This window comes from Garra rufa, chromosome 12, assembly GCF_049309525.1.
Source record: "Garra rufa chromosome 12, GarRuf1.0, whole genome shotgun sequence".
NCBI classification, from domain to species: Eukaryota; Metazoa; Chordata; class Actinopteri; order Cypriniformes; family Cyprinidae; genus Garra; species Garra rufa.
In genome coordinates, this window is record NC_133372.1 from 38,171,239 (window position 1) to 38,187,121 (window position 15,883).

General features: G+C 36.9%; 1 protein-coding gene across 1 annotated transcript in view; it reads right to left on the reverse strand.

The window, feature by feature from the left end:
- The window catches only part of rap1gapb (RAP1 GTPase activating protein b), a 42,825-nt gene extending 28,718 nt beyond the window's left edge, over positions 1–14,107 (reverse strand). The window contains exons 1-4 of the mRNA XM_073852507.1: positions 14,014–14,107; positions 4,272–4,319; positions 2,491–2,529; positions 2,206–2,394 (exon numbers count right to left, since the gene is read on the reverse strand). Coding sequence (XP_073708608.1) covers positions 2,206–2,394; positions 2,491–2,529; positions 4,272–4,310 — 267 coding nt within the window. The 5' untranslated portion in view covers positions 4,311–4,319; positions 14,014–14,107. The remainder of the gene's footprint in view (positions 1–2,205; positions 2,395–2,490; positions 2,530–4,271; positions 4,320–14,013) is intronic.
- Between the last annotated feature and the right edge of the window lie 1,776 nt (positions 14,108–15,883).

Below are 15,883 nucleotides of genomic sequence, written 5' to 3' on the forward strand. Positions count from 1 at the left end.
AATCTAGATTAAAATGGCTAATTTGAATTCTGCTGAAGGCATTCAGAATATGTGTGCTACCCAAATAATGACTTAAAGTCTTTGAGAATGGATCATAAAGCTCATAAAGCTGTTCTATGATAATTTGTTGATGAAAATAAATTATGTTCAATAAGATGTACTTGTGTTTACTAACTAACTAACAATGAAATTATTTTTTCTACCTATTAGATTGTGTTTTTTTTTAACGTCAACACCTACCCAACCCATTACATGTTACACCGTACTTTTATTTTGACAGGTTGCCGTGAAGTTTCTGTGTATACAGTATGATATGATGCTAGTTTTCTCAAATGAAACAGTAAAAGTGACACTCACAACAGTTTGGGAGATTGAGTTTATCTGTTCATGTGAGATGAAAATGCCAAAAATTATCGGGAGCGTCACGTGTGTTTCAGTATGCGTGTAGTAAAAGCTCGTCTCCGCAATGCATACATACAGCTAGGCAAACGGAACAAATCGGATCCATATTAAAACGGTCTTTTTGCATTTCAGTTTTCACATACACTAGTCCATATCGCGATTTGAATTAAGTGACTGACCAACATTTGATTTATGAATCCAAAAAACGACGAATTTACGTGGCATTTCGCTATAGTAGATTCTGTTTTCATGAATGGAGGACGACGCGATCCCGTCTGTGTTTTGGCGGAGGAGACTTAAACGCGCGACCATATTCTACAGTCTTCGGTATACATCCGCGTTAAACTATCAAGGTGAAAGTCATCATAGCTTGCGTAGGTTAGACCCAGCTCCCAACCCAAATTTGAGAATAGATTAACGGCGATATTTTTTTTATCGCGCGATAAGAGTTTCACGTTAACGCAGCACGTTAACGCCGATAACGGCCCACCACTAATATATATACTTTTTAACCACAAATGTTCGCTCGACACATTACATAATCACATTGGAAAGGTCACGCGTGATGTAGGTGGAAGTGCCAAACCAGGGTTTATAAAGCGAATGTGTAAAGAAAGTCAAACACCCTTTACAGAAAAAAAGATAAAACAACAATGTTCGCCCTACCCTACCTTTTTGAACTAAAGTACACAGATGATTTTTTTTGGCCAATACGATACAGATTTTAACAAAAAATATTGTCAGATTCCGATACCGATATTGGTCAATTGCATAAAGCAGGCTTAAAAAAAATATATATATATTGGTAAATAAACAATTCTATTCCTGCTTTCCTCTGTATTATTACCATTTCGAAACCAGTTTGAAAACCATATTTACAAACATTACAAACACAGGCTATTTTAGTTTCCTACAATCTACAAGCCAAATAGCATGAAAAGGGCCGATACTGATGGTTTATTAATTAACTGCATGGAGACAATGAGTTGCATAATCCAGCGTTTTTCTCTGACCAAAATAATTAAATATTTTAATTTACCACAACAAAATCTGTACAAAATATAGTTTGTCAGACAGCATAGTACTGCCTATGCAAATGTGATGCTGATGCATCAAATGAGTGAAATGCCCATGCTCCGCTGTAAATTCATCATAGATAAGTTGCAATGGAAATGCCCCGGCTTTAGTTTATCCGAGGACATGTCACAAACCAGCCAGCATTAGGCCTACATTTAAGTGAAAATGAATGGCAGATAATATGCAGCTTTTTGTGTGTTTGAAACCAGCAAAAATGGCAGGATAGTGGAGAACACAGATTCACACAAGGTCACTTCATGCACCTGCAGTGCTTCTGTAAATGAAGAAAACAGAATAAAACTATATAGGCTTCATAAAAAGGAATATATAGACCTATACACGAAATACATTTCACTTAAATCATTAACAGATTAACAAAACGAAAGAAAAATTTGTTCTGAGTTTCAGATCATTGTAACGCACTCCGAAAGCTCACGTAAAGGAAACCGAAATGGCAGAGCCTTTTTGAAGCTGCAATTTGGACGTTCAATCCATTGGCTCCCATTGAAGTCCACTATATAGAGAGAAATCCAAGAACGTTTTCCTCAGAAACCTTAATTTCTTTTCGACTGATGGAAGAAAGACATGATCATCTGGGATGACATGGGGGTGAGTAAATTATCAGGATTTTTTTTCTGGAACTAAACTAATCCTTTAATATAGCAGGTAAAGCATAAATAAATAAAACAGATATGTAAACACGTGCAAATGTATGTTGAATCTCACCTTGCCCAGAAAGTGTTTCCTGTAGATCTTGGCAATGCTGTTTGTCTCCAGTTTAACCTGCGTTGCAGGGCAAGGGGGCGGTTCCTCTGGTGTGGAGGAGGAGCCTAAATCATGATTGGTCCCTTCAATCCAGTAACCTCCAAACTGGGGCAGCAGAATGAGAGGTAAAGTGCCTGTACGACCCAATACCTGCCAGTGCACAAAAACGAAAAGAACAATTTTACAACCAGTACAGCAAGAAAACACATTCGTATTTACATATAAATAGCCAAAGAAGTTTGCAACCTCATGGACGCTGGGATATGGAATGTAATCTTCCTCAGTCTGTAGGAGGAAAAGAGAGAGATTAGAGATGTAGACATCTTGAGCCCTTTATTCGACTCACTTTAAACTGCAGATGAAGGAAATATGAAGGTGCATAAAGAGACCTGTGGAGACTCATAAAACCTAGAACTGTATACAACATTCACAAGGCCTGCGGTGAGAGCATCAGATCACAAGTTTTGGTCTTTTATGTTGGCTTGTTTTATTCACAGTACAACAACAAAGTACTTCTATATATTCTAGCAAACATACACTTTATGGCCATTTATATTTTGAGTTGAATGTGTGATTCACCTTCATAACTCATAAAAGTATAAAGCATTATATTGTATGTATGAGTGCAGCCTAAGGACATGTTCTAGCACAACAAACTGGATATAGAGCAAAGCTAAACACAAAACACATCTGTATCTTTACACAAGACACATTTACTTCTATTTTAAATTTAAACTATTTTTTAACTCATGGCAGCATCTTAAAGGTCCCATATTGTACACCTTTTTGGAGATTTATATTAGCTGTTGATGTCCTTAAAAATATATATTTGCGGTATAACTGCCAAAAACCATCTCAATATATTTTTATAGCTCCTCTTTTAGGAGCTCTGTCAAGAACAGGTCAATTTTGGCCCATCTAATTAATATTCATGAGCCTCTCTTCGATTGGCCAGTTGTTTTCTGAGTGACGCACTGCCAGGCCAACCACAGGTAACTACTGTCATGTATTCTGTAGCCTGCTTTGGCTTGTGATACTCAACGGGATGTTTCAGAATGGTAATTAATGTTTTTTTTTGTAAACTACGATTGCAGTAAGCTATGTAACTATTGCTTTAGTAAAGCCTCTTTCACAATGCGTGTTGATTCTGGAAAATTGCCCGAAAGTTCCGGGAACGATCCCGGGTTGGGAACCTAGTAACGTTACTGGGGTCAGCGCTGTGTGAACAAAAGCCAGAACCAATGCCATAAAGGCGGTGTTGTAGTGATGATGATGCACGTTGAACAACGAAAAAATATGTGAAAACGGACTATCGTTCGGCACTTTCCGTTTAGTGCAATGCAGGCGTCGCATTGCATGTCTTTGTGTATAAAGCATGCACAGATTCCGGAAAAATACTTTGTGAATAAACCAAATCAAACAATTCCGGAACAAATCATGGGACACATTATCCGTGTGTTTTCCGGAATCGCTGTGTGAAAGACGACAAAGTTAGTAGTTACATAGCCCCTAGACCTTGGTTATCATGAAAAAAGCCAGGAAATTTCGGTTTTGACAATATGGGACCTTTAAGGGATGTACTTATGGCACAAAATGCTGAAACATAGTCTAGTAAGCATTTGCGCATTTGAACACATTTTATAAATCAATACTTGTGTTTTAAACAAGACTTCCTTCATTTTAAACTTTTGCACAAAGCTACTTGCTATGCATTTTGCCTTACAGTTTGGCCCAAAATTATTTTAATAGGCAATAATTATGCTGCCAACCTTTTGAAACGACCTTGATGTCATAAGAGCTACTATTATGCATGGAAATGTCAACATTTTAAAGCAGCAGAGCTTTTTTGAACTTTAAAGCTATGAGATTGAGGGTTAATATGAAAACATCCGTCTGTTACAAAAGCAGCATTGTGTGTTTCTGTGCACATATGATAAACACAATGCTTATGGCAGTGACTGGAGAACAGATTGCAATGACTATAACACTTGATGCTTGTTTGTGTGGCTCTAAATACACACACTTACTTTGAGAGGAGGTGGAAGCGTGCACCTCTGCTCGTCCATTCTACTGCTCTGTGTTCACAAAAAATATATATTTAATAGATCGTTAATTTAAAACATCCATTTAATGGAATAAACACATTGCATATACATTAGAACAGTAAATACCAATACCAATTAGAATTCATTACTTGTAAGTTAATAACTTGAAATAATTTAAACATTTGACAACTCTTAAAAATTGCAAACATGGTCAATATATGCAAACATTTAAATGCAGATATTAAACAAAGACAATTAGGCCTGAAACATTCTACGCAAGTATTCAAGCTTCTAACGCAATAATGGACATGAATAAATAAATATATGTAAAATTAATTCATTTTAAATGAATATATAATTGAATAACACAGATATTTAAAACAAATTATATCACTCCCTTCAGGTTTGTACTTTACATAATTGTACTTCATAATAGTTTAATTAAAAAAAATCAGAAGTATAAAATGTTCTTTATGCTCGAATTACGATGGATCACCAGGTTCACCAGACATTAAAATGTGCTGACCAAGTGTGCATACTTGCGTAGAATATATTTATACCAGAGTTTAATGACAGAAGAGCTCAAGCTACATATATAAAATATAGAGTGAACGACTGAGAGAACCTTAGAATTAAGAGAGAACCTTAGAATATAGATGACAGATGAAAGTAAAAAGCAAAGACTAAGAAGGTGTCACCATACTGCAGGTTAACAATGGTATTAAAAAAGCAATAAACACAAAACCAAATGAAAATGTGGACTTCTCACCTGCATTCGCTCTATCATTGCAAATATATCTGATGTCTGAGAATCAGGAGGAACAGATAAAAGAGGGGGGAGAGAGAGAGGTGGATGAACACAATGAGAAAGAGTGAGATCTAACAGTCTGCGAGTCCACTTGACGTGAGTACGACTGTCTGTGACAGTGGCTTTGCAGTAATGGACAGTGCTGGCTGCCTTGATCCTACGATCAACAGTGCATCAGACAACCAGATGTCCTTCCTCCCTATCATACGGTTCATCTCAATGGGAGATGAAGACTGTGAAACAGCATAATTTAACGCAAAAGACAGAGCAGCTGTGCGTATGAAGGATGTGACCTGACTAGCTACAGCTGCGGTGTCATATCATTGAGCCCGCTGCTCAGAATAAACCAGCATAAGAAGTTGCAACATGAATTGAATGAAACATTGTTCAGAAACCACTCCCTGCTTTTTAGCATGCAAAATTATTTCGTACCCATAACCCTAAACATTAAACATCTTACAACACCCTAGCAACCGCATAGCAATGACGCAGCCAATCAGAACACCCCTACAAACTTACAGCAACAAAACAGCCACTCAGAACATCCCTACAACCATATAACAATATCCAAGCAACCTCATTGCAACACTACAGACAATCAGAACACCCCTACAACCTCACAGCAACACAGCAGCCACTCAGAAAATCCCTACAACCATCTAACAACACCCTAACAACCTCTTAGCAACACCACGGCCAGTCAGAACATCCCTACAACAGTCTAACAACACCCCAGCAACCCCTTAGCAACACCACAGCCAATCAGAACACACTACAACCATCTAACAACACCCTAGCAACCCCAAAACAACACTACAGCCAATCAGAACACCCTACAACTAAGACCCTAGCAACCTCATAGCAACACCACAGCCAATCAGAACACACTACAACCATCTAACAGCTCCAGAAAACGTGGATTGTTTGACTTTCAGGTAACAATATTGCATTTATTTAAGAAAATGACTGTGGAAAGACTTTTAATTTCTAATATGAGCATGTTTATCTTCCTTTAAACGCTTTCACAGAGTTTTTAAATGATGTTATATAGATTAAAATGCTTAATGGTTTGTGCTAAGAGCCTGCAGCTACGTCTTCCTGATCTTTATTATAAAATTACGATAAACACGACATTTTCCTTGTCTAAAGCAGAACAGAAACAAAAAAAATAAATGTTCTGAATATCATTTTGCGATTTTAAAAGGGGTTGACCTCAAACACTACACGGCACTACTTAACATGTTGTCTGAAAGAGGCTTACAATCTAACTGCAGGCTCTTAACACAAACTATTAAGCATTTTAATCTTTAAAACATCATTTGAAAATAATAACTTTTTCATTTGCGGTCGAAAGGTTTTCTTTTCGTGAGGCTTTTGAGTCCAGATAACGTTAAACACAGACGGAGCTGAACCCTCCTTAAGCTTCCTAATTCCAGTCAGTGTTTTTGAAAAACAATCCTGAGTAAAATGTTTTGCACACTCTTGTGTTCTTTGTAATCTATACAAAATGGAAATATTTAGTTTAGTTGTAGTAAAACATAACATTTGAGCTCTGCGTAAACGTTTAAAGGAAGATAAACATGCTCACATTATAAATTAGCAATTAGCCAACCGGCTAGTTTCCACAGTCATTTTCTTAAATAAATGCAATATTGTTACCTGAAAGTTAGGTCCTATGTCCCGTCGAACTACATATAATACACATTTTCTGAAGTTCTTTGTCCTGTGGAAATTTGTGAAATGATATATTCTCTTTATTTTTATGACTAAACGATCTCCATCCCGATACGCAACAATACGCCACAGTGGGTGCTGCTGGACTGCTATCCCTCACAGCCTCGTTTTCGATTCAAAATGGCGGCGGGCTGAATAAGGCGTATAGCCAGTTAGAACACCACTACAACCTGACAGCAACACAACAGCCACTCAGAACATCCCTACAACAATCTAACACCACCCCAGCAACCCCTTAGCTACACCACAGCCAATCAGAACACCCTACAACCATCTCACACCCTAGCAACCTCATAGCAACACCACAGCCAATCAGAACATGCCTACAACAATCTAACAACACCCCAGCAACCCCTTAGCTACACCACAGCCAATCAGAACACCCCTACAACAATCTAACAACACCCCAGCAACCCCTTAGCTACACCACAGCCAATCAGAACACCCTACAACCATCTCACACCCTAGCAACCTCATAGCAACACCACAGCCAATCAGAACACCCCTACAACAATCTAACAACACCCCAGCAACCCCTTAGCTACACCACAGCCAATCAGAACACCCTACAACCATCTCACACCCTAGCAACCTCATAGCAACACCACAGCCAATCAGAACATGCCTACAACCATCTAACAATGCCCTAGCAAAATCATAGCAACGCCACAGCCAATCAGAACATCCTACAACCATCTAACAACGCCCCAGCAACCTCATAGCAACACAACTGTCAATCAGAACACCCCACAAGCATCTAACAACACCACAGCCAATTAAAACTCCCCTGCAACCTTACAACACAACAACCACTCAGAACACCCCTACAAGCATCTAACAACACCCTAGCAACCTTATAGCAACACCACAGCCAATCAGAACACCCCTACAAATGTCCAGCAACACAACAGCCACTCAGAACCTTCCTACAAAGACAGTCATCTAACAACACCATAGCAACCTCATAGCAACACTATAGCTAATCCGAACACCCTACAACTATCTAGCAAAGCCTTAGCAACGTCATAGCAACACCACAGCCAATCAGAACACCCCTGAAACCACATAGCAATGTCTTGGCAACATAGCAGCAATTTCTGCAAGGCAAACACTACAGAAAATATTAGTAAAACAGTTTTTCAGAATGCAGCACCATTTTTAATGTTCAGTGCTGATAAGACTGCAGAGTCAGGTAAGACTCTGCAAAATCCTTGTCAGTAACTGATTTTTCTCAACAAGAAATCGCACAAACAGCTGCAAACTTACACTTACATAACACACACTCACACAGTTCAGACTACCTTAAATGACTTCATTGTAACAAAATGCTGTATTGAAAGTGGAACTTTCAATGTGTTTCTCCCTCTGACTCGCTGATTCATCAAACATAAATAAACACACACACACTTGTGGTTACTTACAATTTACTTCTGCTGTTTTTAAATTAAGCAAACTGCATGTTTCTCTAACTATGGATGCTTTTGGGCCTGTTGACTTTAAGAGAGGTGTTTTTGAAAAGTTAATATAAAACATTTTCACACAATTACTATCAAAAATAGTTAATTTTACTTTAATTTAAATTAAATATTGCGTTTAAAAAATGCATTGACTCATAATATTATAATTATTTAAAAAAAATCCAAAAATCCATATGTAGGTAGTACCAAATATAATCAGTAAAGAGAAAAAAAAAGTTTGCTGAGGCAGTTTTGATGAAACATTTAAATACAGAATTCATTAGTTTCAATATAAAGCAACCTCTGGGACATAAGAGTGCCTAAAGTTGAAGAAACATTTCTTTCTCAACAAAGACATCCTATAACACCATTGCATCACAAACTCACACAGTACACTCTGTACAGATCCTAAGCAAGCATGTATGACTCAAAACCCTCAGATCAATATAATATTATCATAATTTAAATCTAAAGTTACAACAAAAACTCTTTTAAATATTCTATTATTCAAACTGTTATTTATGCATAATGATAATATATGTTAAACAAGACTCTGACCAGACTAATGAAAATTAAAATGAAATCAAAAGTAAAACATCAGAACACTTTACACACACAAAAAAAAAAAAAAACACACAATCACACATTATGCTAAAACATTATGTCTCTCCTAGACTTACACTCTTACACTTGGAATTTCTTTATAAACACACAAACTCACATTTCACTACAATTGATTTTTCCTCACACTTTGATACATTAAGTCTACTTACATCACTGAAGCGCCTGCGGTGGTGCATGGCAGCGAGTGCTGGACTGCGAAACCTGTACATACTCTTAGCCATGATGAAGTCAATTAAATCAGCTGAACCCTTAGAGACACGACCGTGACCAGCAACGAAACACAGTTTCTCTCAATCTTCATATGTTCTACTCATGAGAAAAGCAGCGGGGAAGGCAAGAAAAAGACCTATAGCTTCCTCAATTTGCTACAACTTCCTCTATTCTAGTCAAGCATGCCATTCGAAACAGCCTCTATGAAGGAAATCACTGGCAAGCGACATGTGGATGTGGATATGTGTGTGTGTGTGTGTGTGTGTGTGTGTGTGTGTGTGAGCACAGAAGCATCATGCCCATTCAAACCGCACATGCCCCCTCAGATTTACGAGCCAAAGGACATGCCAAAAAGTGTGCTTTTTGTATCTTTGATCATTAAATTGCACTACTGTCCAAAATCTGCCACTATCAAAATGTCAAAACTGCTTTTTTAAATACCTGAAAACGTCCATTGACTGGCTTGTGAAGGTTTGCATGCTTGCATTACTAATCTAGTTCAAAGACCTTTGAGTGACCTTAAGATGTTTATCTCAATAGAAGTTACCAAAATTCATGCTTTATGCATGTATGTATGCATTCTCCAAATATCTAATGTGATATAAAACTGCAAATATTTCCCATTATATTACAATGTTCCTGTCAGAAATGCTGCTAAAAGCAAGCTAAAAATGTACAATGGTAAGATGACATAATGTCACAGTTGCTGAAAGATAATATGACTTCCTGTTGTCACATTACAGCCACAGTTTCGCAACTATAACGCGTTTGCCAACACCGTTTTACAGAAATACAGAAATACTACAGTATGACTGTTGTGGGCAGGCAGGCTGTTTAATAACCTTAATGTGAGAATGTATTAGGGCAATATGACAGAAAACAGCTTAGAAAATGGCTATAGAAGTGAATAATGTGCAGCCAAAGCAGAACATCTTCTAAAGTTGCATGGTGGTGTTGTGGTAAAACCATCCTGTTGTAAGACTGTTATTGCTTTGGGATTCAGGGGAATTTAACGCAGCATCCAAAACCACTGATTCTGGGATCCTCCTGGATCAAGGTGTTTACACACTCTGAAAGGAATTGGTATAGGAAACCCAGAATTTAATTCCTCTGACGAAGATTTTTACGCAATGTCTGTTTCCAGAGAAAAAAAATATTGTTTTTCAGAGGTTGCTGAGACTTTTTTAGATTTATTTTCATTTCGGTGTCAACTTCGTCTCAAATTTTCCACATAAAATTAAGCAGGACAAATAAAAACACATAGAAATGATACAATTGCTGACATAAAGTCAAAGTACAAAGCTGTATAATTAACATGGATAGCACAGAAGATGAGAAATGTTTTGACGTCATTTTGAACTCTCTCGCAACATTTTGAGATCTCTTCTGAAACTCTAGAAGTGTTTACTATTGATTACTAGCATCTTTTAAAGAAGAAAGTGTCAGACATGTCAGCCAACGTGATCTGTAATACCTGGATCTTGGTAGCAGTTGCTTATCTGGCACAGACAATACCGATTTTATTAGGGGTTCAAGCGCGTAGCCCTGAAACCCTATTGTAATTGTTAGAATGGCCAAGGATCAGCAATCTCCACATAAAATTGATCAGCCAGACCAAAACGTAAGTCATAGAGACTTGAAACTTGGAGGGATGGTAGTACTCACATCGTCTAACAATGTCACCAAAGCTCTCTCCAATCGGCCTGATGGGGGCTACAGCAATCAAAAGTACGGAATCGCGCATAACTCCTAAACTGTTTGTCACAGGCTCAAGTGTCTTATGTCGTTGGAATCCTTGGCTCATGACGTCTGTCACAAAACGTTTAGATATTTTGCATTTTTTTTTAAAACTTACTTTTGCGAACTGGTCAAAGGTTTTTTGCCTGTTCGGAACCGAACCAGTGCAGTAAGATTCTCTGGAGAGAGAATATCAATAATTATCGTTTGCATATCTCAAAAAACATGGCAGATAGGCCAATGAATTTGAGCACCTAAAAAACAAGGTTAACGGAGGCCGATCAGAACGAAACTTGGTGGGCCTGGTTGACTCACAGCCCTAAAGGTCTGAGAGAAATTTAAAGGAAATTGGCCACTGGGGAGCGATATTGCATTTTTCAAAGTCATAAACGGTTGTATATTGCACGTTTTTTCACACATACGCATGATATTTGTATCATACGATAGACCTCCTCATTCCGAACAACTTTGCCTCTAGAATCACTGCAAGTGAAAAACCTACTTTTGTGAATTATTCCTAGTTTTTTTGTTCAATCTGGGAAAAAAAAAAAACACTGTTGTACAAGTCTCTGGACTAGGTCAAGAATTCTCAACAAATTTTGAATTTTACCTTTTGGGAAGTTATAACGAGGTTGTTTTGAAAAGGGGCCTGTCCAAATATACCCAAAAGCCTATAAAGCTTACAGGAAAACTCAAAACTTCACAAAACTGGTGATTCTAAACAAGCATGCAAAGTTACAAGGAGATTGGACCACAGCTTCTGCTATAACAGTCATAAACATTAAAAAACAGCAAATTATCTGTATTTGCCTAAACTTATTTTTTAAAACCATTGATTTAAGTGGTTACAGGCTTTTTTTTTTTATGCTTAAATGCCTTAATGCCATTGAACCCTGGTAATCTCTGCTTGCAGCTAAATTTTATATTTTTAATTAGATATTATTTTTATATTTTCAGTTTAAGGTTTTATTAATTTTCTTGTGTGCTTTTGTCATTTTTATTAGCTTCTATTTACTTTACTTTTGTTTCAGTTTTAGTGTTAGCAATCGTAGTACTTAAACTTATTTTATGTCAATCAAAATCTGTAGCTGCTGAAGTTTTCATGTAATATTGGTCAGCAGTAAATGAGCTGTAAATGCCATGTGATGAATTCCTCTAGCACTGCAGAAAAATGTCCATGCCCTTCATTAGAGTCCATCTTGAACTGTGACATGAAAGCCAGCAGACAGGAAAAATGAGGCCATTTAATGCTTTTATGGGCCAAAAAACAAATATAATGAAACGTTTGTCATTTCAAAGTCTCAATATGCTCTCAAATGGAACAACTGACATAAAAACAACCCATTTGCGATTTTCAATTCTGTATCAAATTAGTCAACTCTGTGTACAATAAAACCTTATTTTGCATTATACAACATTGCTTATTATTAGTAGATGGGGAACACAACAAAACCATAATGCAAAGACCATAATCCACAGACAATTAACACTACATTCATAAATGCATGGAAAGGTAACTTGTTTACAATCCAATTTCATTTGCTGATAAGCATCTTGCATTATAAGACTCTTAGTGAAATGCATAAATGCTTAACTACACAATCCAGACTGAGCTGATCTTATTCAACCGCTTGCAATGCCATCGAGACACTAATCATTCTAGGACATCCCTAAACACGGACACTTGAGTCCTCCTGGTTCCCAGAAGCCCTTGTGCTAATGGCTCTCAGAGCTGCTCAGAAACACAGATGGGTTCAATTAAAAAAGCACTTGGGTGTTAAATGAGGGGAATAGGTGTCCCTGGAGATAAGCTAGATTCAGATAATAAAACTAGCTAATGTCTTATTCAACAATTGATATAAAACAACCAAAAGAGTGGTACTTTTTCGAGGTTCTGCTTACTGGGGGTCCAGCAGTACAGAAAAGATGGACTGAGCCGCCTCAAAAATGTATTTAAGCCTCCCTGAAAGCTCTCTAGTAGACGGCCACCAGTTCAGCTCACAGTAAAAGGTACCAAAACAACCTAAGTGCTTTAATTTGAGGTTCATCGAGAGATCTTGATGCCTGAAGGAGCTTTGATTTCTTTTTAGATCAAATTAGCATTTTAACAAAGTATAATTTCTGAAGTTAAACTTGGATGTTGGTCCTTGAGGGGGAATCTTGGAGGGTTAGCGCAGAATTATCTGGTGACACACTTCAACCGATTAAGCATGAGTTACAAAAGAATCCTTTCTGCGGAAGGCTGGGAGCGCTGCCGAAAATAAAATGAATTCTTAAAATAATTAATTAATAGAATAATAATAATGTTTCTATCTATTTGCCATGGAGAATTCATTGTGTGAAACCAACCAACTTTTGATTTTTAAAGACATGTGTCTTTGGCATATTATGGCTTCCAACAAAAATGTAAATGAAGGACAAATTTTTAAATAACATTTAGTCAAAAGTTATATATTTGTGTTTGTAGTACGCCAAGTGTATATGCCAGTATTTGCAACACTGTTCAAAAAGTTTGAGACCAGTAAGTTTTTTTAATCTATGCTATGTATTTATTAAAAAATAGTAAAAATACCAATATTGTGAAATGTTATTACCCTTTAAAATGTAATTTATTTCTGTGATGCAAAGCTGAATTTTCAGCATCATTACTTCAGTCTTCAGTGTCACATGATTCTCCAGAAATTACTCTAACATGCTGCAAATATGATCTGCTGATCAAGAAACATTTAATTTGGTAATTTTGTCATTTTATCAATGTATTCAGCAAGGATGCTTTTAATTTATTTAAATGACAAGTATTAATATTATTATTTGTAAATAAAGGTATTGTACATTTTCATTTTAAATGAATAATTTCATCCTATATTTATTTTTTGTGGCACTCTAATAATCCAGTCTTCCACAGAAATCAACAAAATGATTAAAAAAATAAAGAAAGTAGTTATATGTAGCATGCACACACAAAAAGCAGCGCGTCTATTCGTAATAGATGGCTGTCACAGGAAAAAGGAAAAGACAGGTGAGCAGCAGGAAGCAATAAATGAGAGAAGGCAGTTGTTTGATATTCCTACCACCTCTCCGACTGAACCCAAGGCTCTGCTGAAATATAACATGATTAGTGGAAAGAGGTGTGAAATGTTAAAACCTGCCAAACCTTTAGAAGAGTCTGAGCAGGTGATGGTGGAAAGGACTTGACCAAACCGGGACGTTCTAACGGGTCAGATATTCGTGGGATCCTGCCATCTTGTTTCCTGTGGACAAAGAAAAATAATCAGAACTGAAGCAGGAGCATTAACAACTCAAGGCAATCAGATCACTCACAATGGCACATTTGTTACAAGTGTTCATCTGAAGTTCAAATTATAAATGCTCAGCATCATTGACTGCTCAAGCTGAGAACGAATTGATTAGTTTGTATGCAATACAATATGCTGAAAAAGCCACAGGTGTGTGTGTGTGTGTGTGTGTGTGTGTGTGTGTGTGTGTGTGTGTGAAACAGTACGACACACCGCATGGAGCAGAATCAAGCTCTTAGTTTTTGTTACTGGCTTGTAATTTGACTCAAGCCAGTGCTTCAGTTCAAACTCATTATTTCACATCACATCGACTGCTCTCAGCTCGCTTTTAACAGCCGATCCTAAATCAATTAAAACTCCCCTGCTATTTGGCAGACAATCTGTTCCTCCATGCCAGTCTGGACGCATATGAATGTCTGTCTGAAAGCACGTAACGGGTTTTAGTGCTTTGTTTTACGAGATGATAATGATCTATTCATCCTGACAGAAACCAGATTATTATTTTATTATTACACTGAATTTTACATGAGGTGGTCCTACAATTAATAGGAAAACAGGACCATGAATATGCCATTGGATACACCTTGCAAAATCTGCAAAATGTTGATTATTTTACCAAAATAAGAGGGATCATACAAAATGCATGTTTTTTTTTTTTCTTATTTTGTACTGACCTGAATAAGATATTTTACATAAAAGACCTTTACATATAGTCCACAAGATAAAATAATAGTTGAATTTATAAAAATGACTGTTTAAAATTGTACATATTGTTGATTCTTAATACTGTGTTGTTACCTGAATGATCCACAGCTGTGGTTTTTTTTTTTGTCTGTTTGTTTAATGATAGTTGTTCATGTGTCCCTTGTTTGTCCTGAACAGTTAAACTGCCTGCTGTTCTTCAGAAAAATTCTTCAGGTCCCACAAATTCTGTGTTTTTTTCAGTATTTTTGTGTATTTGAACCCTTTCCAACAATGACTGTATGATTTTGAGATCCATCTTTTCACAACTGAGGGACACATATGCAACTATTACAGAAGGTTCACATGCTCTCTGATGTTTCAGAAGGAAACACTATGCATTAAGAGTCAGTGGGTGAAAACTTTTGAACACAATTAAGATGTGTAATTTTTTCTTTTTCTTATTTTGCTCTCATTTTTTTTCCATTTAGTACTGGCCTTTAGAAGCTACAGAAGATTTTCACATGCTTCCCAGAAGATGAAACAAGTGAAATTCACCCTGATCTTCAAATTCAAAAAGTTTTCACCCCCCCCCCCCCACCCTTTAATGCACTGTTTCCTTCTGAAGCATCAGTGAGCATTTGAACCTTCTGTAATAGTTGCATATGAGTCCCTCAGTTTTACTCATTGTGAAAAGATGAATCTCAAAATCATACAGTCATTGTTGGAAAGGGTTCAAATACACAAAAATGCTGAAAAACCACAAAATTTGTGAGACCTGAAGGATTTTTCTGAAGAACAGCGGGCAGTTCAACTGTTCAGGACAAACAAGGGACTCATGAACAACTATCACTAAACAAACAGCTGTGGATCATTCAGGTAGCAACACAGTATTAAGAATCAAATGTATGTAAACGTTTGAATAAATTCAACTATTATTTTCTCTTGTGGACTATATGTAAATGAATTTGTGAAATAACTTATTCAGGTCAGTACTAAATAAAAATAACATGCATTTTGTATGATCCCTCTTATTTTGGTAAAATA